The sequence below is a fragment of the Cyprinus carpio genome, chromosome A17 (genome assembly GCF_018340385.1).
Source record: "Cyprinus carpio isolate SPL01 chromosome A17, ASM1834038v1, whole genome shotgun sequence".
NCBI lineage: Eukaryota > Metazoa > Chordata > Actinopteri > Cypriniformes > Cyprinidae > Cyprinus > Cyprinus carpio.
Window position 1 is genome coordinate 9,481,255 of NC_056588.1, and position 24,721 is coordinate 9,505,975.

A 24,721-nucleotide genomic window follows, 5' to 3' on the forward strand; every position below is an offset into this window, starting at 1 on the left:
ATGCAGTTTGTTTGTGAACAAGCTCTGCAAGATGTATTATAGGCCTGTAACATTCCTGAACTCACTCTCATTTGTAAACGCTACACTGCATGTGTTACCACAAAAATGTTTCATCAGGCTTAATTCAAGCACCTGCAGGAAGCTGAAGCCCAGCCTGCCACAAGATGACTGTGTTGGCTGCAGGCTTTAATTATTGGTTCAATTAATTTTCTATTTGGAGGATGGGGTCTGTTTACCATTAGATTCAGAATTGTGTTAGTTTCCATTAACAACTATAAAAAAAGCATAGAAAGAGGCCCGGATACACATTCTTACTGTGTGTTTGTGGTAGATAGGAATTAGTTTATTTGTCTTCCTGTGTTTTTTTTTTTTTTACACATTTAACTACTGGCACCCGAGTCATTAGAATTCTAGAATTCCTAGAGTAAAAGCTTAAAAGGTTTTAGGGATACTGCATTAATAGGAAGTTAAAAAAAATATATTCCTGGAACTCCATTAAACATGTTTGCTGCCTTCTTTTACTCCACATTCTTTTCCTAAAAATCCTTTCTCTTCATTCCATCTGTAGCAGCTGGTGAGAACAAAAAAAAAAAAAAAAAAAATGGAAACCAGCAACTCTGGATAACCGCATAATATTAATATTACTGTTATAATAATATTTACAGATACTGAAACTGTTCTCTGTACTCTGGTCTCCCTTATGTATGTTACTGCTTCATAAAACATCTCATTGTTAAAACTGGTTAAAAGAATAGTTCAACCAACATTTCTGCTCCGTGTGTATAATTAACATAACCATAAACCATATGGCATTTTTCTTTAGTGGAAAATCTTATTTTTACTTATTTATTTTATTTTTTTCCGAAAACTGTTTCCATGGTACTAGATATGTGTTTTTAGGTTTTCGCCACAATTTCAGGAACTGGATTTTCATCAGAGACCGCTTTGCTCTGATTGTACATAAGTCTGAGAGTTTTCCCACATGCAGGCCAATCGCAGCGCTTGTTGTCATTGTGGTGAAGTGTGCGCGTGGAATCCGGGGCGCTTTTATAAACGCTGCACCAGCAGAAACTCAAGAGACGCGCATTGTGCTCGCTCCCGCGGCGCACAAAATTTACCCAGCTCGGTCCAAAGATTATTCCCGCTTGGAGGCAGCTCAGTTGGTCTCGTTAGAAATTAAAGACAGCGTAGTTCTCAGTTTGCTTTCCTTGTTTATTAAACTTTGTTCAATATGATTTGGGTAACTTTGTTCTGGATCTGCGTCTTGGTAACATCGCTGCAAGCTGATGCGCGCCTCACTAAGCGCTATGTGATCGGCGGATGTCCAAGTCAGTGTGATAAGTCCATGTGTCCGTCGATGCCAAAGAAGTGTCCGACAGGAAAGGTGATGGATCACTGTAACTGCTGCCTGGTGTGCTCATCCGGAGAGGGAGAGGCGTGCGGCGGGGTGGGTAAGCTGGGGGACCCGGTGTGTGGAGAGGGTTTGGAGTGTTCCGTGACCGGAGGAGTGGGCTACTCCGCTACCGTCAGGAAGAGAGGGAAACGTGGTATATGTGTGTGTAAAAGCAGCGACCCGGTGTGTGGCAGTGACGGGGCTTCCTATCAGAACATATGCGAACTGAAGCGGGTCAGTAACCGAGCGCAGAATCTGCAGCAGCCGCCGGTGCTCTTCATACAGCGGGGAGCGTGTGGACCGGGTGAGTAACCTCACCCAAACAAACAGCACAGTTGACCTGTTCTTTTACACTCTTCAGTGGCACAGTATGAATGAGTAGTAAATAATAGGCTACTAATGAACAATGTATACTACTTTTAATTACATACTTTCATAACTACTGATAATTTCAAATGTGACATAGATCGATCGATAGATAGAGAGATAGATGTGAGAGAAAAATGATGGATTAGTTGCGTGAAAGAGAGAGGGAGAGTCCAGATTTTGGCAACAGATGCAGATGACATCTTTGCCTGATGGTATATTCATCATCGACCAAAAACATCTGCAAACCTGTGCAGTGCACCCCATTTTTGTCATCTTGATTCTTGTTCCTTTTGTAAACCCACTTGGTTGGCAATGTTGGTTTCTTTTTAAACAATTAAACAGCAGACAGACTGATTTTAGTCATATTTGGTAGGCATATAAGAAGGAAACTGCCTTTCGGTTGATAAACAAATTGGATTAGCATCTAGAATTGATTCCGCAAAATCTGTCTCTAGCAGTAACAGAAACTATGTGTTTGAGTAAAGCATATATGTTTGTGCCAGTTTCATCAGGTTTATGATGAACGTGCACGGGGCCATTCTTGTTACATTATTTGGACTATGAGATCCACAAGTTCAAAATGAGTGTAAAGTGATCAGTGCCCAACTTCAGCTATGCATCTTAATATACTGTGTAAGTCTCTGCACTCAGTCATAATTAGTTGTCTTAATGCATTTTGACCATCACGTGCAGTTTGGTCATAGCACTTGCTCATCAGATACACAAACACAGTCTGACCCATCAAGACCACTGTAAATGGACAAAAACCAGAGCAGCTTGTGTGCTCTTTTTGTGGATATGTGCGTGTGCACTCAGAATATTCAGTTTCATCTCATAAAATGAAGCCTCCCGCATCTTTCTTTCTGTGTTTGTGCGTATTTGTGTGAGATAGGTAATTAGAGATGAATTTTGAGCAGGTTGCAAAGAGTTTACCTTTATGAGATTGCATTAAAATTTATGAAGTCCCTAATTTTATATCCTTAAATGAGATGAAATGTGGTCTCTCTTTATCTTGTTCCTTGTTTCTTCATTATTCTTACTGAAAGAGCCTCAGTGTATTCATTTTGGCAGACACTGACTCTTTAATTGTGGCTGAAAGTGGATAGTTGTCTTGATCCAGATAGTGGATTTTTGATAGTGAATCCTCACACACTTGTTGGCTCACAAACAATTGTGCTGCAATAGCATAAACTCCTCACGTCAGCTATTGAGCACTCCAAAGCCTGCTCTGTAGAAGCTTAAATATTTAGGATACGTTTGGCATAACCGTTGACATGTTGTCTAGTCTCTGCATATTGGCCTAATAAAGGCTCTAAGCAAAGTGCCAAGCTGTGAGAGGTCTGTGGCTTCCAAGTCCTGGCCTCACCTAAAGAAAACACACTGTGCTGCAGAGCTCATGATGTCATTTGCATCTGGATCTGAAGTTCTGCCTGCATCTCTGCACACTTCTCCTTAGCTGGCTGCAGATTTAGGTCATATTGTGAGTCTTATGCATTCATCAGGAAACAGATTAGACTAGATGCTTTACTCTGTTTTGGATGATTGTGATTGAAGGAAATGGCCTGCACACTGCTAGCTCAAGAAGGGGAATGGGAGTGACGCCAATAAATGCTTTCCAGCCTCACATCGCACCTTGAGCTGTTATATTAGCACTGTTCTAAAACCTAGTAAACTGCCTTGCTGTCTACTGGAGCCTAAAGTGACATGATATGAAACGTTTTGCAGAGGCACCAATTCAATTCATGATTACTAGGCTACAGTACTTTAAAGGAATATTTCACTCAAAATTGAAAATGTGCTCATCCTCAGGCCATCCAAGATGTAAATGAGCTGCTCTTTATCAGTATGGATTTGGAGAAATTTAGCATTGCATCAGTTGCTCACCAGTGGATCCTCTGCAGGGAAAAGTGCAGAGGGCATCTTAAAATGAACATTTAGCAAAATTGGGCAACTTAGCACTTGCTTAAACATTTTCCAAAACCTAATGAGCTACTTACAAAATTAGTTTTATGTATAAGGACTAAGGAGTAAGAAAAAGATGAAGTGAATGTTTGTGTATATGTGTGTTTATGTGACTTATTAATATTGGCTCTTTGGGAGCAGCTGTGATCCTGAAATCTTTACACAGGCCTTGAGCTGGAGAGAGTAGTGGGCAGTGTGTGTGTGTGTGTGTGTGTGTGTGTGTGTGTGTGTTTAAGTTTATGGCAGTGTTCTTTTGCATGGTTTTCATTAAGTATTTCAGACTTGTTTGCCAGAGCTTTTTGTATTTTGTGTCTTTGCATTGTTTTTCTGCTGGCTGTTCTTCATTGTGATTTGTCTTTGTTCTTGTTTTAGCTTATGCTAGTTTGTTTATGTGTATTAAGAACCAAGAATCACGTTTCTGTATTGCAGTGTAATGTATAACCATAGCATTGAAATTCTCTCATGATACACACTCTCAGCATATCTGTTTTTGTGTGTATCAGGCTTTTAATTGCTCTCTGTAGTGTGTATGTGCAGTGGTTTATGTGCTTTTATCTTTTTTATTTTTTTATTTTTTTATTTGTGTGTGTGGTTTTCATTGGCGCTCAGAGGTTTGTCCCATCCAGACTTCTGTAGATTTGGTTAGTAGCCCTAAAAATGCTGACGAGGCACATGTTTCTCCAGTCTCTATGGCTTCTCTCTTTCTATTTCACCGCAAAATCAAAAGAAATAGAATAGCCCATTTATTTATTTACTTATTTTTTCATTTATTGCATTTTGACAATATTACATTCTCATGACAATTAATCCTGCTATTTTATGTACAATGATTCTTGAGATTAGACTGTAACATAATTATTTTTTATTAAATCTGCATGAATTAATGGTAGTACAATCAGAACTGCCATGATGTATAATTACTATACATTTTCAATAATGCATTTATTGTTGTTGTTACATTACATTTAATAATTTTTGTATTATTATTGTTTTGCCTCATAGTAATGAGAATATGGGAGGTGATGTGCTTTAATAATAACATTAAATTCATACTTAATAGGCTTCATTTTCTGAGAAATTATACAAAAGTACAAATTTAATTTCCTTTTTGTCTCTAGATGATTGTATTGTGTGAAATATGACCTGGTCATATTGTGTGTGAGTGAGATTTTCATTTTCACTGATGTTTTTCACTCATTCTTTTATACTTTACACTTTGTTCCTTTGCTACAGTACATTTTTATATTCCTCATCACTTGCTTCCACCAGTCTGGTCTACATTCATCCGTACCTATTTATTTGTGGATTCTTTCCCTCACATCCTGCTTCTAACTCCAAATTAATTAATCTCAGCCTCTCAGATCTTTTGCTGGTGATTTTTCTTAAACAGCAGTGACGGTGTGTGTGTGGAGGTATGGTTTGATATGGTTAGAAAAGTATCTCATCCTTTCATTGTCTCTTTGTTCTGATAATTTGTATTGTTTAAATTCTAAGGTTTTGTTCTTTGTATATATACAGTATATATGTGTGTGTGTGTGTGTGTGTGTGTGTGTGTGTGCTCTTTGTGCAGAAACAGCTTTTGTTTAACTCTCTTCAATTAGCATGTTATGAAAGACGTGTTTGTTTATGAGTGTAGTCAAGTGTTTCAATTCTTTTTACTGATACTAACACACACAAACTCACACAGATCTACACATGGATGTTCAGTCTAGAAATTAACTGTCTACGAGAACAAGAATAGACAGGCACATAAGTGTGAATGAATTCTGTTATGACTGGATTATGAAAAGAACAAGAAGGGACTCATTATTTGTTTCATGATTCGTCAAATTCATTTATGTCCCTTTCTCACTGCCTTGGAGCCTAGAGCTTCTCCCTTCCCACAAACACTTGCAAAAAAATTCTCCAGCCTTCTTTCTCTAACAGCCACCTCTCCTTTAGTTTCTGTGCTTCTGTAGTATAATAGTAGGACAGTAGGACTTTCCCACAGTAAGTACTCGTCTCCTGCTCTCTGCTCACCTACATAGGCCTCGACTGAACTCAAATAAACACACTTCAGTCTGAATCCTTCACAAACCCAGCAGAGAGGCCTCAGACAGAGCTTACATAACTGTAACTGGACACCTATAACTCAGAGCCACAGGCATGACCTGTTCATGTTCACAAGGTTTCATCCCTCATTCTTTTGACTTTTGTGAGAACTGTGCTAGCCAGGAGTGAGCTCTCCTTATGCCAGAAGCTGTTTCAGAATACAGTAGAATAGAATAGAACAATTTTTCCTTCTCCTCCATCCACTTAGTGTTCCTTTCAAAAGATTTGGGGCTGTAAGATTAATTTTTTTTATGTTTTAAAAAGTCTCTTATGCTTACTAAGACTGCATTCAAAAATAGTAATATATTGTGAAATATTATTATAACTTTAACTATTTTCTATTTTAATATATTTTCAAATTTAATTTATTCCTTTGATGGTGAAGTGAATTTTCAGCATAATTTCTCCCATCTTCAGTGTCACATGGCCCTTCAGAAATCATTCTAATATACTGATCTGGTGCTCAAGAAACAATTCATATCATTATCAGTGTTGCACTTGTGTTGATTATTATTTTGTGGAAACATTTGTCTATTGTTTTGATGAATAGGAAAAAAATCTAACATTATAAACATTTTTACTGTCACATATGTGTCCTTATATATACAGTATATATATTTTTTAAACTTACTGACCCCAAACTTGTGAACGGTGTTAGCAAATATTATTAAGATGTCCTGGCTTGGGTAGAAATATCTGAGTTGATCGAATGCAAAATCTTTGAAGATCTGACTAGAAGATTTATTCTCTTGGAGTCTTGCAACTGCAGATACAGTAAAGCTATTGTATCATGCTAAATATATTTTAAAATCTCAATTTTAAGTGGACACTTTTAGGCAACATTTAATCTTTTGTCCAAACATCTTGCCTTTTCTTTTAAAATTTGCAATGTGAACAGTTTTATGTATACACTAAATTTCAAAATGACATATTCTGGAATCAAACACAAAAATAGTGCTCATATTGATGGTTCAACCAGCTTTCACAGACTGCATGTCTCCACCTCCCCAGGATCTCTAGGACAAATGTCATTTCATTCTCTCAGACCATATGTTGTAATCTGGCAGTGTTTCAGTTAAAACACAAAGGGCTCATATTTGTGCAGACTAAACGTAGGCTTTGATGTATTTAGTTCAGAGCCGAGCACATTCTTGGCAGGTTTGGCTACCAGCCCAGTACTTCTTTTAAATGAAACTGAAATTTACTTAAGTAATTAGCCAGGCTGTGCGTTGCAATGATTGAACCACAGGTTAGGTGTGTTCTGAGCTTCATAAATTTTGAATAACTGTTAAATTAATCATTGACATAAATGAGGACAAACACTAGTTCTTCCATGTTATAGTTCCATAGCATAACTGCAAGAAGTTTACGGTTGCCAAGCAACATATCAGCTCATCCAATCAGAATTTAGATCTCTATTATAAATAAATCTCTATTTTATAATAAGTTTTACATTATTGGATTATTGATGCGCTATTTTAGATGGGCAATGTGAAAGAATCCTCTTGCGAAAGATATACTTTGTCCATCTTCACGTTATGTTTTACTGCGGTTTTTATTTTATTTTTTTCCTCACTTGTTTTGATAGCTTTTTCTCAAAACATGTGATTTAAGATTGAATGCCTTGTTTAATGTTGGTCTGGAGCTGGTCAGTTTCACCACACTGGATATTCTGTTCCCATAAAATAAACTTTTGTTTTCATTTTTCTGTTGGTCTGCAGAGGATGGTTAGTTGTGATGGGTTGAAATCTGTGCCCTGTACTGTGTGTTCAAACATTTAATCAGATGAAATGAGTCAGCAGATGCACAAACCCATGCATGTGCACATGTAAACAATGATTTTGGTTCCTTCAGGGTTGGCAGTGTGATTAAGTGTCAGAAGGTTATGGAGTCTTAAATCATAAATGCATTAACAGTAGCACTGGTCAAATCATTTTGATGCTTGTAGTGGAAGTGTGGCCAGAATATGCACTAATAATTAATAAAATATCCAGAAAGGTTTTGTTCTGTTAGAGATAAGAGGTTATGGATTTGTTTAAATCTTTGTGATCCTCTTGGGTTTCAGTACCTGGGTGTGGGCCAAGATGAGATAAGCATGTCTGATTCTGTTGTCTCTGCCAGTGCATCTGACCTAATCATAGGTCTGTATTTCAAAGAGGAAAAATAAATAAATAAAATACTATTCCATCACATGGCTACAGAGAGGATTTGTTTAGAATTCTTTGGCCTTCAACTTAGTAATTTTCCAGTCCAGTCAGTCAAATATATGCTAAATGTAAGATTAATTTAGACATTTGATGACTGAAGATTTTATTTGCATTCCCATTATTCAAGCTTTTAGGGCAACTTTTAGGGTCCTAAATTCTCTATGGCAGAACACAGATAGATCCAGTCTCAGGGTTGAAATTGAGTTCTTTTTTTAATGCTGTTAGCTCAACAGTAATAAAGCAGAATGGACCTCAGCAACCCGTTTCTGCTTGTTCCTGTTCAACAATAGCCCTGGAAATCTAACTCCCAAACTTTCAGCCAGATTTCAGTATCCAAGCATGTGTGTGCATTCTGCATGCATCATGGTAGAGGGAAGAGAAGAATTGTTGCATAAAAGGGAAGTCGTGGCCTAATGGTTAGAGAGTTTGACTCCTAACCCTAAGGTTGTGGGTTTGAGTTTCGGGCCGGCAATAACACGACTGAGGTGCCCTTGAGCAAGGCACCGAACCCCCAGCTGCTCCCCGGGGGCCGCAGCATAAATGGCTGCCCACTGCTCTGGGTGTGTGTTCAAGGTGTGTGTGTGTGTTCACTGCTGTGTGTGTGCACTTTGGATGGGTTAAATGCAAAGCACGAATTCTGAGTATGGGTCACCATACTTGGCTGTATGTCACGTCACTTTTTCATAAAGTCGTTATTTTTATTTTCTTTGCGAACATAAAATATTCTCGTAGCTTCATAAAATTATGGTTGAACCACTGATTTCACATGGACTATTATGTCCTTTACTACATTTCTGTGCCTTGAACATGGTAGTTCCCTTGCTATCTATAAAGGGTTAGAAAGCTTCATTTGCTTTCTAGTCAGCATTTGCTGACTTAATTTGTGTTCTGAAGATGAAATAAGGTTTAATGGTTTTGGAACGACATGAGGGTGAGTAATTAATGACAGAATTTTAATTTGTGGGTAAACTATCCCTTTAAGACATACTTTTTTGGGGTGTTAAATAATTGCACAAATAACAGTACACTGACTATTGCAAACCTTGGTAAATCACCTTGCATGATTCATTAAAATTCTCTTCTCCCATGAATTTTATGTCTGAAATGGAAACTACAAATGCATATGCAAAAAGGTCAGATGAAAAAATAACTGTCATGCTGAAATGATGTTTCACTGTGTGTCCTTAAAAAATCCTGTAGTTTAACACAAAAAGAGGGTTTGCAATGGTGAAAGCTGTTAGTAAATTTGGCCCTAATATTTTATCCAGCAAGCACACATTAAATTGGTGAAAAGTACAGTAAAGACATAATGTCTCAAAAGATTAATGACTGCTGAAAATCCAGCTTTAAATGTAAAAATATTAAAATATAAAATTATAATAACAATATTGCTGTTTTTTAATCAAATAAATGCAGCATTGGTAACCATAAGGCACTTCTTTCAAAAGTATTAAAAAAATCATAGACTTCAAACTTTTGAACAATGCATTTATTGGCATATACAGTATATTTATGTATACCAGAAAGCTAAAGGTTAAGAGTAAGGTTATAAAGTGGATGAGGAAAGTGATCCAGAGCATTTTCTTCCACAAAACTTGGAAGATTTGGTGTTAAAACTATAATTAGGTTGAATTACTCTGGTCAGAATGCAAGCCAGTGCCAAGCTGGATATGACTTTAATTACACTTGAGTGTAATGATCCCACTGAAGGCGATGCGTAGTGAGAACCCAAGTGCAGTTTATTTACAAGGTGTAATCCAAAACATCCAAACATAATCCAAACAAGAAACAAAGACTTGACTAGACTTGACTTGACGATGCATGAAACAAACTTGACAGAAACAGACTAGACTAGACCAACAGCAGGTTACAACATTAATACACAACAGGGGACAATGGCAAAAACATGGCTATTTATAACAGACAATGATGGACACATGACATGTACAAACCAATGGGGAACAAGGCACATGACTAAAACAATCAATGAGTAAACAGAACTGATAGTCACATGACAAGACAATAAACCAATCAGAACATGACACAATGAACAAGAGGAACCAATAGCATGAAGACAAGAGGGCAAGGGAAGCATGACACAAACAGCAATCAAACAATAACAAAATAAAAGACATGAAAACATGAACATGACAAAACCCAAACATGAAACAAAACCCACATTACATTGAGCAAAGATAAAACTCTTCATAAACCTCTCCACTCTTTCATTTTAATGTTCCCTCACTTAGCACAAACTCATCTGGCTGCAGATACATTTATCTTTTGAACTTACATGCTTTCCAACAGCCAGGTCTTCTTGGGGTCCCTGTGATCCTGTATAATTAAAAGGGCTCCTCCATCATTGCAGCGACTGTAATTTGACACATTTGATTAGATCAAATGACAGCTGCTATCGTCTGTACGTTTGAGTCTGTGATGCATACCAAAACAGTCTGACCCGGAGGTTGATGAAACAAAAGAGTAAAATTAAAAGAGCAATTTTCATACACTTTATGTATATTATGAATTTTTGAGTTCTGATAATAAACTCCCTTTGGTTGAAGGGGAAAAAATATCTCCACTCCTTTTCCTTCATGGTGAAATTACAGAGGACGAGAGTCAACATTTCCAGACAAGTCCTCCAAGAGACTCCTCAGTTCATGCCCCTCACGTGTCTCTCTCTGTATGTGTGTGTGTGTGATGCTGACTTACGTAAGCAACAGAAGTCCCATATATATATTTACACAGAAATCCCACCACTTGTCTTTTTTTAGTTAACGACTAGTCTCTTTTCCTTTCTGTATCCTGTTAAAGTGATGTCATTTGATATTTTCAGATGTTTGTCCTTTACTGTCCATTTCTTGCATTATACATTCTCATTACATCTTTTTTTGTTTTGTTTCAGCTATCCATGATAACCCCAACAGCCTGAGATACAAGTACAATTTTATTGCAGATGTTGTAGAGAAGATCGCCCCTGCCGTGGTTCATATTGAACTGTATCGCAAGTAAGTTTCTAGCGTTATCATTAGTCTATATTAAAGAGGAATATTTGACCAAATGTCTCATTGTTTACCTCTGTTTCCATCTCTTTTTCATACTCTTTGTGTCTTGTTTAGGATGGTGTACTCAAAGCGTGAGATGGTTGTGGCGAGTGGATCAGGGTTTGTGGTGTCTGACGACGGCCTTATTGTGACAAACGCCCATGTGGTAGCCAATAAAAACCGAGTGAAGGTGGAGCTTAAAAACGGAGCCTCGTATGATGCTGAGATAAAAGATGTTGATGAAAAAGCAGATATTGCCCTCATAAAGATCGATCCACCGGTAAGAGAAAACAACAAAGCGCTGCTCCTGTAGCTCATTCCAAGACTACGATAAACATTACATTCTTTAGTAAAGTATTCTCTCAGCAGGCACAGCTTGTTTAGCCCATCACAGACAAAACATCTGTGTGGTTTGTGTACTGAGGTGGACAGATTGTACAGTTTTATGAAGCCGCCTCACCATGGTTTATAAATGGAAAGGTGTTATTTTTGATCCTGATTGTTTATACTGAAGAGGTTCAAGCCTGAATACAAACTGCAATGCACCAAACACGCCAAGCTTTGTTTTAAGACATAGTTACTTTTAGTGCAACATCAAAAATCAAGTCCAAATAACCTAAGAGTGTTTCATTAACAGAAAAAACAGATGGCCAAGCTAAAGATTGCAGGAATTCAAACTTGGCATCTATATTTCAGCAATTACTGCATTCACACAGCACTGTAATATTTTGAAAGGAGACTTTTCATGTAACCAAAATAGTAACATTACTGACCCCGTAAATACAGAATGACCAAAACAACCCTTTTAAGGCATCTTAGGCTAAATTTTCTATTACCCACAACCCCTCACTCAGGCAGGTCAGTGCAGTGCACTGTGCGAACTCTTAAAATATATGTCATGCTGGCTGGTCCGATGTTCCCAAAGAATGCATACTGCTCCAAGAGCAGATTCCTTGATTGCTTCTTATCCCGATCCCTGTAGTATCCCACGGCAGTGCCTATAGTCTGAGATGTTTTATGTAGCTCTCTCTCAGCTGGTGTTTCTGATGCTTCTGGATTGAATCAGTGGGCTCTTTAATGCCCAGCTGCTAAAGAATTTGCCCCAGTTTGAGTGAGTGATCTTGAACGACATCATGTGGTTGTGTCTGTGTGTGTGCGTGTGAGCAATATTGAGAGAGTTAAATAGGGACGATTCAGACTTGTCTCTGATATAAGACTCGTCTCTAACTAACAGGGCATTTGGGAAAAGTAAAAAGAGGAGCAGAAAAAAAGGCATTGGTTTGAGAGGCACAAGTGAGTTGGAGATCATGCTCTGGAAAAGGATCAGGCACGGCAAAGACCCTTGGGAGACTGATTGTGTGTGTGTGTGTGTGTGTGTGTGTTTGAGAGAACTTGTGTGTGCCTGTATCCCTTTATACAATTACTGCAATTTCTTCTCTTTTTCTGATGCATGTTGAGAGGTTTGAAGTAGGTCAGTACTGTTAAACTTTCATTAAGCGTGTTTACATTCACAGTTATAATCGAGTTTTTGAGTAGTCCAGCTACAGTGCGAGCTGTATGAGTCTGATTTACATGAATACAGTACGTGATGGATGAATCTGAGCTACAGTTGCATAATTTAGGTCTGGTAAGGATGATTCTGGAACTTTTACAGTCAGAGTAAAACAAGTATAGCATTTTAAGAAGATAAATAACTGCTTTGGTCCAACTGAAATAGAACGTTTAAAGTGTATGGAAACATACTTAATGTTACTTTAGAACCCTTTCTAAGTATTTTACATTGTGATTCAAGGTAATTGTCAGTTCATGCATTCTCTGGGAATTAAACCCTTGACCTTGGTGTTTCTAGCACCATGTTGTACTATATGAGGTACAGGAATGCTTCAGTAGTTGTTTACGTTAGTAGTTAGTAGTTAACTACAATAAACCCGCACTTCTGAAAAATACAACTCCTAAAACTAGAGAAAGTCTAATCTCAATACATAAGTACAAAACATAGTGATAAACAGCAGAATTTAACAGTTTTTCACCAAAAAACATTTTTTTCATAATTTACTAGAATGAAAAAAGAATGTATTTTGAAGAACATTAGGAACCACACACATTTCTTAAAATATCTTTTTATGTTGTACAGAGGAAAGAAAGTCATACAGTTTTGGAACAAAATGTTGGTGAGTAAATTATGATAGAATTGTAATTTTTGGTGTTTGAGTGTTTCTTTAATATTAATATATATATATATATATTATATATATATTGCTACCAGGTCACGACACCAAAAAAATTAGAAAAGGGACTTGTTACAAGTTCACACACAAACTAATACATTTTGAAACAAACAACTTTAACGAATGGATTCACTAATACAAATAAGGCTCATATGATTCAGTGAATCAAACCAAACAAACTGAGAGTTTGTATAAGGGACAGACCAGGGAGTGTGCTGATTATTCCTCAGTCTGCTTGGCTATAGCAAAAACACATGATAAAAAATAACTCGTAGCTTATTGTCATGCTGCTCTGATTTTTGTTGATATATTCGTAGTTAAAATTATTAGTTGCACCACTAATTTTCACAAGTTACTCCCCAAAACTGCAAACCTCACAGTCTAAACACACATTCACTCACACGCAGTATGCTCATGCCTTGAACTGATGAGGAAGGAATGAGTGTACAGTATATATCACACAACGCAGTTTCACTCATGAAGATGCCCACTCAAATGGGCAGCACATGTTGGATGCACTGAGAGGGGAGTCGTAGAGCAGATTATTTATTTTCTTCAAAATCTTTTGTCCCTTTACGCTGTTTTTCCTCCTTCTCTCTCCCTTTATTGGTAGCTATCTGTCTCTCGGGAAATCATTACTCTGTCTGCAACAGTCAGACTTCAGAAACAGAAAAGAGGGGAAAGTGTTTTCCCTCTCAGTGAGAGTGAGAGAGAGAGGAAATGTGGTTAGGGACTGGAAATTAATCCATATGTATGTGTATGTGGACACAAATTTCACCCACATTCAAGGCAATGCTCTACAGATGGGGAGCTCTTGAGGGTCCAACTTCCACGATCTGTTGAACTTCCCATCATTCCTGTTCCCGAACTCAGAAGCTCCAAGAGAATTAATCATTTTCATGTCTCAGCCCATCACACATTTAGTCAACTCATTTGTAAATCTCCTAAGTCTTCCTTTCCGTTCCTCTGCTCTGGTCGTGAGCCAAGGCAAAGAGAAAGTTTCCAGTTTAAGTTAAGAGCTTTAAGGCTAATACATAGCTTGCACATATGCACAGGTTTTCTTTGGATTATCAATGTTCCAGTGGCCTAAAATGCAGTCCAGACTACTAATGTGGCTGACTGCTGGTTGGGGCAAAATTAGTCATTTAATATTACAGGGTAAGATGTGAATCACACGTGGGAACAGAGAAGCAATTTTGGCCATGTGGAAGCAAGAGTGGAAATACAAATGCGAAGAGGATATACATGGTATAAACTACCATGTGGGACAGTGACATGGAAATAGTATGTCACTGAACATCCCCCTCCCCCCAAACACACACTATACAAGTCTGAACTTGTCTCAACTTTGAAGTATATAGTATCATTCCAGGTTCCAGGCTGATTTTTCCAGCTGTTCTGTGATTGAATAAACCAAGAACATATAGGTTGGAAGGAAAATCACAATAAAGGTCCCTTTAATATCTCAATTGTTTCTTTCAAAATGCAACAAGAGCAGCAAATTTGAGCCAAGATGTTTCAAACATCTCAGATTTATTTAATTTATTATTAAAAAAGGGTCCTGGTAACATTATTTGTCTCCTCTAGAGTTTTAAATGAGATATCAAGCCTAAACTGTCCAAGTATACATATCACAATGCAATAATGAATATTTAAAGCATTTGAATACACGTTTTGAGTCACCTCTGACTTTCATAGCAATCACACAATCCAGGGGCCAGTTGTAACATGATTAACTTGCTGGAGGAAGATGATTTACAATTGAGTTATTAGTCTGTTGGTTGTTACAGATAACACGCAGGTTTGATTTCAGATGGACTAAAGCATTTACATGACATTTTATAATACACATTGTTATTTTATTTTGAATGTTTCAGCGTGCTTGTAAATAAACTTAATATCACAGATATCTCAGACATGAACACAAAAACTAAAAAGTCTGAAATTTCCATCTGAACAAAATCAGTTTAATTCAAACATTTCTCATCATATCCTTCCAGGATCAAATTGAGAGAGTGAGACAATGTGAGTGAAGCTCTCTGCATTAATTCTATAGTTGTTTACTGTTTGTCAATAATTGGCTTATCTGTGTCAGTTGTTGTTACTTGTAGGGAATTTTCAGAGAAATCCCCAAGACAAAGATTAGGCTATACTTGAATGAAACATAAGTGAGAACTCTATTAAATCTCCCTTTGGGAAGAACCTTCAATAGCTCACTCACTGAAAATAACTTACAGCCACATCCAACACAAACCCACCAAGTGGAGAATTTAGTGCTTGCAATTAAACTGGCACTTATCTTTTAAAGTCACTCACAGCGCAGTAATTAAAGGCACAAAATGGGACGAGGTGCCTACTGACGGACACAATGATGACAGAGTGGCACGGTGATCTCAGTAACTCCAGTTCCTTTTTACTGCATGTCTTTTGAATTCTGCTTTTGTTCAGATTGTGACTAACTGCAAACTGATGTTTAAAGGCAGACACACATTTTTAGGAGTGCATGGGAATGTCAACCTGTGGAAACTCTGTGTAGCTCCACAACAACTTTGTAATAATAATAATCTAAACCTTCGAATGACTGTGTTACCCATTTTGCATTGCATAAGTGCTTGTTAACTACTGGAATGGTTGTAGGCAGTGGAAATGTCTGTTTCAAACTGTTGTTAAAATCACCTAAAGAAATAAAATACATCACTACCAAATTTATAGGTGAAGGAATGTTCAGTGTTTTTTCTCCACATAACATAAAGGTTTGAGAGGTGTCCTAACACTTAACAGAAAATAAAGTGGTGTGTGTTTTCTTTGTTGTTTTTTATCTGACATGAGTCTGGATGGTATGTGTATATAGTATATCTCTGTTGAAAGTAGCTGTTTTATTTGCCTTCCTTGTGACAGATGTCTAATACCTCTCTTTGAAGATCCCTATCCTAGCCTTATTTTGGAAGTCTTATGGGAATGACAAAGTCTTTCTCAAGGTTCTTCTAGTTTTTCACTGGCATCGGGTGAGGATGAGACTGTTTTTACATGTCCCATATTGACTGGTATTTTCAGACTGCAGTATCATTAACAAAGACACCTGGGTAAGTTTCGTGCTTTTGTAGGCCAGATGGATGCAGGTGCTTCTGCTGGTAAAGAGCTTTATTAGAGTTCATGGCCTGTTACATACTGTGATCGCAGGGATATATATTGCATCTGTGTGATTCTTGATTAGGGCGGATTCCACAGAACTGGAATGAAATAAATTGAGAGTTTAGTTCATGCTTTTTGATATCCATTATAACTGTAAATGTGCTATAAACATTTATAAACTACATTTAAGAGATGAAAATTACAGTTTTTGCAACTTTAATTTAGCCTATCACTGCACATTTTGGACCATAGGATAGGGAGAAGGAAGTGATACATTTTATTGTCTAGCTTGCCAGTCATCGTCGTGAGAGTTCACCTCGTGATAAAAGCTGGGGATCAGTTTACAGCTCTGGACTTAGTTTTCTTTCTCTCCATTAGGCAGGTACAGCTTGAGTAGAAACTGTATCTCAATGAAGGCCGCCATTATGTTTCTTTGTCATTGTTAAAATATTTAGATGTTTAGTTATGTATGCTGTTTGTTCAGATATAACAACAAAGATTCTTCCAGCCTAACATTTTTAGGTAAGATAGTGGTACATTTGTAGAACACCTTCCAATAATCTTTAAATCATGCCTTAGAAATAGACAAACATTACACAATCTCTAAACCATCTAATATTGAAAATATATGATTTTTCATCAAATGTTTCCCTCGTAAACCTTTCAGCCGACGCTTTCTTAGGAAATACAGCTCAAACTGCTGTCATCTGAATCTGAATCTGATAAAATACAGAGCCCATACATGCACGCGAAATGAGAATGTAAGTGTGTCCAGTGTGTTTATCCAGCTCAGTGTGTCTGCTATCCACTCTCTGACTCTATTTTTACTGTCAGTAAACAAAGTAGACACCAGTGTAGTGGCTAAACACGCATATTCTGTTGTCACAATGATCGTTCTTATCAAGCCCCTGTGTTGAGAGGGTAGATTCCATAAATGATTCCCCACAGGAAAACAGCATTCCGATTCGTCCCGTCCTGTCCTAAGTGCCTATTTTCCATGATGTCATAAAGGTTGCATGGCGATAAGGTTTCAGAGATCTGAATTTAATATCCAAACTCCTGTTTGACAGACAGTTGATAGCGGCTGCACAGAGGTGTTAGAATAGAACTGTATGGCAGTTCTGGGCAGTTCAGGAAATTGAAGGGTAGAATTATGGAATGCCTGGATACAAGCATTTCTCACATGACTGACTTTGCAATGTCATAAAGTTGCTAGAATGTCTAAGCAGTTGTGTTGGGTGGCCACACAAAGTTCCTTTAAAAACTTTTGCAGGCTTTAGGATTGTGAAGGGTTGGGATATTTCTGTCTTACGAGCAGATACTGAAATAAAGGCTGCATTCCCTACATAATAAACATGTCTTTTTTCTCTCTTTCTGCCCAACAGAGTAAGCTTCCTGTGCTTCTCCTCGGCCGATCAGCTGACCTCAGACCAGGAGAATTTGTGGTTGCTATCGGCAGCCCATTTTCCCTCCAGAATACGGTTACCACAGGAATAGTAAGCACCACACAGAGAGGCGGGAAAGAGTTGGGTCTACGAAACTCGGATATGGATTACATTCAGACCGATGCGATCATTAATGTGAGCAAATTATTACAACTGCAAATTTTATTTATTGCTCTATATTTATTTTAAAGTTTTTTAAATTGATTGCATATTTATTATTTGTTATTTTAATGTGTGTCGCATGAGGCTCACACATCCATGCACACACAAATCAAGCCATAAAACACAAGCGTGTTTTAACACATGAAATGTCTCTTTTACAGTATGGAAACTCAGGAGGACCATTAGTCAATCTGGTGAGCATTTCCTAATTCCAAAACTGTTGAATAATAACCCATATGAACCTGCAAATATACTACTTATATTTGCAAAGAGCATGTGTGGTAATCATCAGTGCCTATTTTCCAAGGATCCAAGTGTCTGGTGTTACAGTAATGTTACCGCAGTGAGACTGTAATTTGACATGGTGGAACTCAAAGCATCAGTCAGATGTGTAAAAAAGGCAGCTTTTTAAAAGTCCTTGTCCCAAGTTAAAGAGTTATAGTAAAGAGTGAATATAGAAGGGTGGATGTACCATATCGTAAAATAAACACTAATAGGGTGATCGGGACACTGACACAAAGCGGAGGGGTCTTGTATCATCCCAAAAGTGTTTATTTTATGTAACCTTTTGACCATACATTATACCACTTACAGTATTACATGGCTGCCTACCAAATAAATAAATAAATAAATAAATGGACATGAAATATTAATTAAATGTTATTTTAGTATTATTTATGTACAGTACTATTATATTATACATTTATTTATTTATTTAGTTTTATATTTTCTGTTTCTATTTTAATTTTAGTTTAAGTTTTACTCATTTTATTTGCATTTGTTATTTTGATAAGATTTTTATATTTATATTTAGCTTCAATTTATTTTATTTCAGTTTTAGTTTTAGTAATTTTAGTACTTCAGCCTATCTTTGATTTACTTCAGTTAGCTGCCAAGGCAACATTTCTAATTTTCATTTAGGTTTTACATGTAATATTTGTAATTATTTTTATTTTAGCTTCATTTTAATTACCAAAAACAATGTAACTTTTTTTATTTTCATTAACAGTAATTATGTTGATTTTAAATGATTATATTTAATTTTATTATATTCTGTAAGAACTGAATAGAACATAATAAGGAATTAAAGAACATGAGGTGTGTTCTTGATTGTAGAAGTCATTTAATATTTGATCAATATTGTCAGTTTTTCCCCCAGCCATATTAAATAATATATTTGACTTAAATTACAAATTTTTTTAGATGTTACCACATGATGTACATTTCTTAGGTTACAGGACTTTCAAGTCATTTTTAAAGTAAATGAACATCAGAAGTGTACTGCAGGGTAATTGTGTCCATACCTCATATTTTTTCCTATAAAGGATGGTGAAGTGATTGGGATCAACACATTAAAAGTGACAGCTGGAATCTCCTTTGCTATTCCATCAGACAAGATACGACAGTTTCTCGCTGAGTCGTATGACAGATTGGCCAGAGGTACGACAGTACATTCATATCTCATATATGAGATAGAGCGTGTTACCTAATTATTAGTGGACTAACTTTCATTATGTTCTTGTGGCTGTTTTACAGGTCGAGGAGTGACTAAGAAAAGATTAATTGGTGTTCGTATGATGACCCTCACTCCTGCGTGAGTATATAAGCACGTCCACGCATCAAATTAATGAATAAATTCTTTAATAAGGTTGCTATCATGACCTTATGGAAGATCTTACATGATTATGTAATTCTGTGAGATCTCTGTTTTTATACTTTTGTGTGATTTATAGTACCATATTATAATCTGAGGCTATTGTTTTTTTTTGTTTTGTTTTTTTTTTTGGATGGAAAAAATATTTTGCCGCTTTAATTCTTTGATAAAAGCAGATCTGATGTAACTATGTTCATTCCTGCTCACAGACTGTCCAAAGAGCTCATAGGTCGACTGCCAGACTTCCCTGACATCACGTCAGGAGCCTATGTGATTGAGGTCATCTCTAAAACCCCAGCTGCAGCGTGAGTCACCAAAACTCAAAGTCCCATAATGCCAAGCAGGTCAAGAGTGCAGGTTAACTCCTTTGCCAGCACTCACATGCTGTTTTTACTGGCCACATGCTCTCTGCCTACATGCTTGGAAGGATATTGTCTTTGGCTCCATCTGTCTCCGCATGTTTTAAATTTATGTTTGACCCTCACCTATCAAAACACACTCAAAACCTGCTGATGTTCATCATTTCAGCCCATCGTGTTTATTGATACAAAAACCTGTTCCTCTGTATTGTTTGAAACCATTTTGTGCGTAAGAGCGAGAGGCATCTAGGGTGCTGAAAATGCATTTAAATTAAAGGGATAGTTCACCTAAAGTTCTGTTGTCTTTTATGCACCCTAATGTCGTTCCAACAGGTTTGGAACAACATAAGGGTGACTAATGATTTCTTGTTAGTCACCCACATCCTATGACTCAGGTCTTGTCACCGCCACATCACATCCATGAACATTTTAAAGTCTTGTCTTTGTTATGCTTTTTAGGGGTTTCAGTTTCAAGTGATGGCATTCTTTGTTCATGAAACATTGTTTTAATATAATTCCACAACCACAGTCCAATCCACTGCCCACCACATCCTCATCCGGGACATTTTTAGTTTTCCCGAAAGCTTGAACAAGCTCAGATGGCACCCAGACATACAAACAACTGCTTCTTTCCTCTCGGTGCGACACCATTTCACTTATGAATTACTGTTGAATAACAGATGATCACCAAATGTCGCACTTGCAGTTCAACAAACAGGAAGTACTTGTGAAGTCTAGTATATAAGCTGGGTGGTTACTCTGTGAGGTTATGTGAATGTTTTTAGTTTGACCTAATATAGATGTAGGTGTATGTTTGTGAAATCAGATTTAAAAAGCCATTTGAGTGATAAGGTCTGAATTTTAATCTTGATGTTTTGATTAAGCATACAGTTCTACAATAACTGTAAAAATACATTACGCACAGCCTTAAGATTTGTTTTTGGAAGCTATTTTGGAGTAATTCTGGGAAATCCAGCAATATTTGATTTGTACTAGAGAGGGTTCAGTTTCTGTGATGTAATCTATGAAGATTAGGAGACCTTGATCAAAATGAATTATTTTAGTTATCTTCAGTCCTCCTCATCAAATGCTTTTCCCCTCTTCTCTTTCTCTTTTGTAGAGCTGGACTTAAGGAACATGACGTCATCATTTCTATCAATGGTCAGGGGGTCTCCACGGCAACAGATGTGACTGCAGCCATCAAAAAGGACACCAGTTTACGCATGGTGGTTCGACGTGGCAACGAGGACATCATCCTCACTATCATTCCTATTGAGATTGACCCTTGACCCTGAACAGAGCTGGTGTTCTATGACCCCACCAATGAACTTACTGGTTGTGTCTTCTGCCCCACCCCTAGGAGGGACATCTGGCCAATTGTCCATGTTCTTGAAATGACAGGCAGGGTGAAAGCTCAGTCTGAGATTTTAGATGGTACAGTGCACAGTGAAGTAGATTCAAATGTATTAATGTTTTTATTTTAATCATAATGAATGATTTAGAGGATGCTACTACTGTTTACTGTTCAACATATTATGACTTGATTAGATTTTCCAGAATATAGATTTTCTCTTTCATTATCCAACCATTTAGTTCACATCAACTTGAGGAGTTTTTCAGAATTTGATTGGAATTTCTAACCTTTTTTTTTTTTTTTTTTTTTACTTTTTGATATAGCACTTTTCTAAAGCAAAAAAAATGTTTTAAATGTGTTTTGTTTTTTAATATATAAAAGTTTATTTGATACATTTGTGAAGACTACACTAGAAACTGGAGAACAATAAATAAGTAAAAATAAAAAAACACATTACACCATGACGAAACATGGTGGTATGTTACCAAGACATTATTGGAAGTTAATGGTTGTACAGTACTTTTTACATCTACATCACAATATTACATTTTGTTGAAGTTCTGTTGAACTCTCTATTCATCAAAGAATCTGGGGGGAAAAATATAAATAACAGTTTCCACAAAAATTTTATTAAGCAAAACAATTGTTTTCAACATCGATGATAATAATAATAAATATTCCTTGAGCATCAAATCAGCATATTGGAATGATTTCTGAAGGATCATGTGACAGTAAAGACTAGAGTAATGGCTCCTGAAAATTTAGCTTTGCAATCTTGGAAATAAATGACATGTCAAAATATATTCAAATATATTTAAAATATACTGTATTTTTGATCAAATAAATGCAGCATTTTTAAAAAGACTTTTTTCAAAAACATCAAAATAATCTTACCAACCCCAAACTTTTGGACAGTGGTGCATATGTATTTGTACATCTGGTATATGCAAAGAAAAACACAAATTCATTCTTTATGCACAGATAGAATACATTTTATTGGTAACTTTATTGAATAATACTTATTTTTATCGTTTAGTAGTTCAACCTATCTCAAACTGTGCAAACATGGTAAAATAATGAACAATCAAATGTTGTTCATTTTCTGAACACCTGACAGAATCAGCTAAAATTACTATTTTTCTGTGAAAGCCATACAGGGCACACAGCCTTCAGCTGGCGGTAACAGATGACAAAAAAAAAAAAAGGTCAGGAATCTGGCCAATTATGAAAAAGTCCAGAACCTTTGCCAATATTACCAGATTGTTCACTGCTGTACAGCATGATCAAATAATTGAAAGTTTTAAGTTTCAGTTTGTTTTATAACAATCACTCTTGTAGTAAGTTAACACTCCAGAAACATTCTAAATTGTTTAGGCAAGTGTTGTGAAAAGTGATGTAGAAATCACTGATTTTTTCAGTAATGAACCAAATGAAACAGACTTGTTGGCTTGATAGTCTGTATTTAGTAAACTCTGGTGAACACTGGTACCATCCAGTGGTAAGAGGGTGTAACGACACTCACATAAACTGTCACAAACATACATATTAAAAGTAATTGTTTATGTTAATTTATTAACAGGACTGTAGAAAAAGGTTTTTGTGATGAACAGCAAACAAAATAGTTTAAATAATTAATTAAATAAATAAATAAATAAAAATAAATAAGTAAAATATTAAAATACAAAAGAATATAAAATTAATGAAAAGGGCAAAACTAAGACACATAAGGTAAAAAGGTAAAACATTAACCTAATGTAAAAGGAACAAAAAACAACAAATAATAATAAAAAAAAAATACATACATCCAGAACTCCCATACATAGTATTTCACGCCAGTAGGGGGCGCTATAATACAGTGAAACCCAAGAGCAGGTAACAAGACAGGCTCATTCAGAGTTCCATCATATTCTTCCCACTGCCTACAGCAGATCAATCCATTCAGTGATGTCATAATGATATCACAGTGATGTCAGATCACAGGAGACGTGTTTCAGTGAGTGAATGGTAAGTGAACAGTAGGCTATTTTAACATAACATCGATCTTTCTCAGTTATGGCTTATATGCCTTGCTTCACTGTGGAGTATTTTAATAAGGCTGTTCTTAAGCAGTGTGTTGCAGCTCGTGACTTTTCTACTTAAAGCTTCATTATAAAAAGTATATTTTAAAATGATCACGTACTACAAAGAAAGAGAGAAAGACACTTTTGTTTAACAAGGATTCATTCAACTGATCAAACGTCAATACTGGTCAAAAGCCTACTGAATATTCATTTTTCTATTATTTATAAGTTTTTGAAAATGTATTATAATATTATGATAATCAAATAAATATACAAATAAAACACAAAGCAAGTAAAACAGGGATATAAATTACACTATTATACAATATATTATTTGTTTAATACTGTAATGGCTATTAACACTATTTGAGGGTATGAGGTCCATGGACAGTGTTATGCAATGGACTATGTGAGAGTTGTGTCTTAAACAGTTGGTACCATGGATTGCTGTCTCTCATGAGGTGACCTATGACCCCGTCTAAGGACACAAGAATAAGATCATCTGTTATCTCACTGGTGATGCCAGTAGCTGAAAGTGCATTTACTGATGCCTCCATCATTCACATGCATCTATTAAGACTGCACTAATTACATTATCTTTACAGTAAACACTAAGAAGAATGAACGAGAGCGGTGATTGTTTCTGCTTCAGTAAACATTAGCATAACAAAGTTTGGGTTTACCAGAGTTCATCCATAAAATGAAAATTCTGCCATTATTTATTTATCCTCGTGTTGTTCCAAACCCATATGTTTTCTTTGTTTGTTGGAACACAAAAGGAGATGTTAGGTGGAATAACAGCCTTTCACAGAATGAAACTATTCACTGTATGAAAAAAAAAAAAAAAAAATTAGCAAAGACAGTGAATGTTGCCCGAGGTGGTCAGTCTCTAACATTCTGCCTAACATCTCCTTTTGTATTGCATGGAAGAAAGAAAGTCATACATGTTTGGAAATGGTGTGTGCTTTATTTAATAATAATAAAAAAAAAAATAAAAAAAAAGTAATTCGTAATTCATCAAGACTCTAATTAACTAACAAATTTCACCATGGTTAGTCACAGTGCATTAAGGGACCTGACCTGTTATGCTTAAATGTTCACATGCACTAATTTAATGTGCACAAATTTGAATACATTTCCAGAACAGAAATCTGGACATTAGATAAAGCCAGGTTAAAAATTCTGTTTCATTCCTGCTGTTTCATAAAATGTTATATAAATCAGGTAAATGATACAACCCCCCTGTAAAAACCTTCAGAAT

The 24,721-nt window shown here is 36.4% G+C and overlaps 1 protein-coding gene across 1 annotated transcript; it reads left to right on the top strand.

Moving 5' to 3' along the window:
• Positions 1-978: 978 nt before the first annotated feature.
• On the top strand, positions 979-21,892 carry LOC109092839 (serine protease HTRA1A-like). Its single transcript, XM_042773939.1, has 9 exons — positions 979-1,697; positions 10,928-11,030; positions 11,142-11,346; positions 17,812-18,006; positions 18,195-18,227; positions 19,359-19,473; positions 19,570-19,627; positions 19,897-19,992; positions 21,167-21,892. Exons 1-9 carry the CDS (start codon positions 1,232-1,234, stop codon positions 21,333-21,335), a joined length of 1,440 nt encoding a protein of 479 aa, XP_042629873.1. The 5' UTR covers positions 979-1,231; the 3' UTR covers positions 21,336-21,892.
• The last annotated feature ends 2,829 nt before the right edge of the window (positions 21,893-24,721 follow it).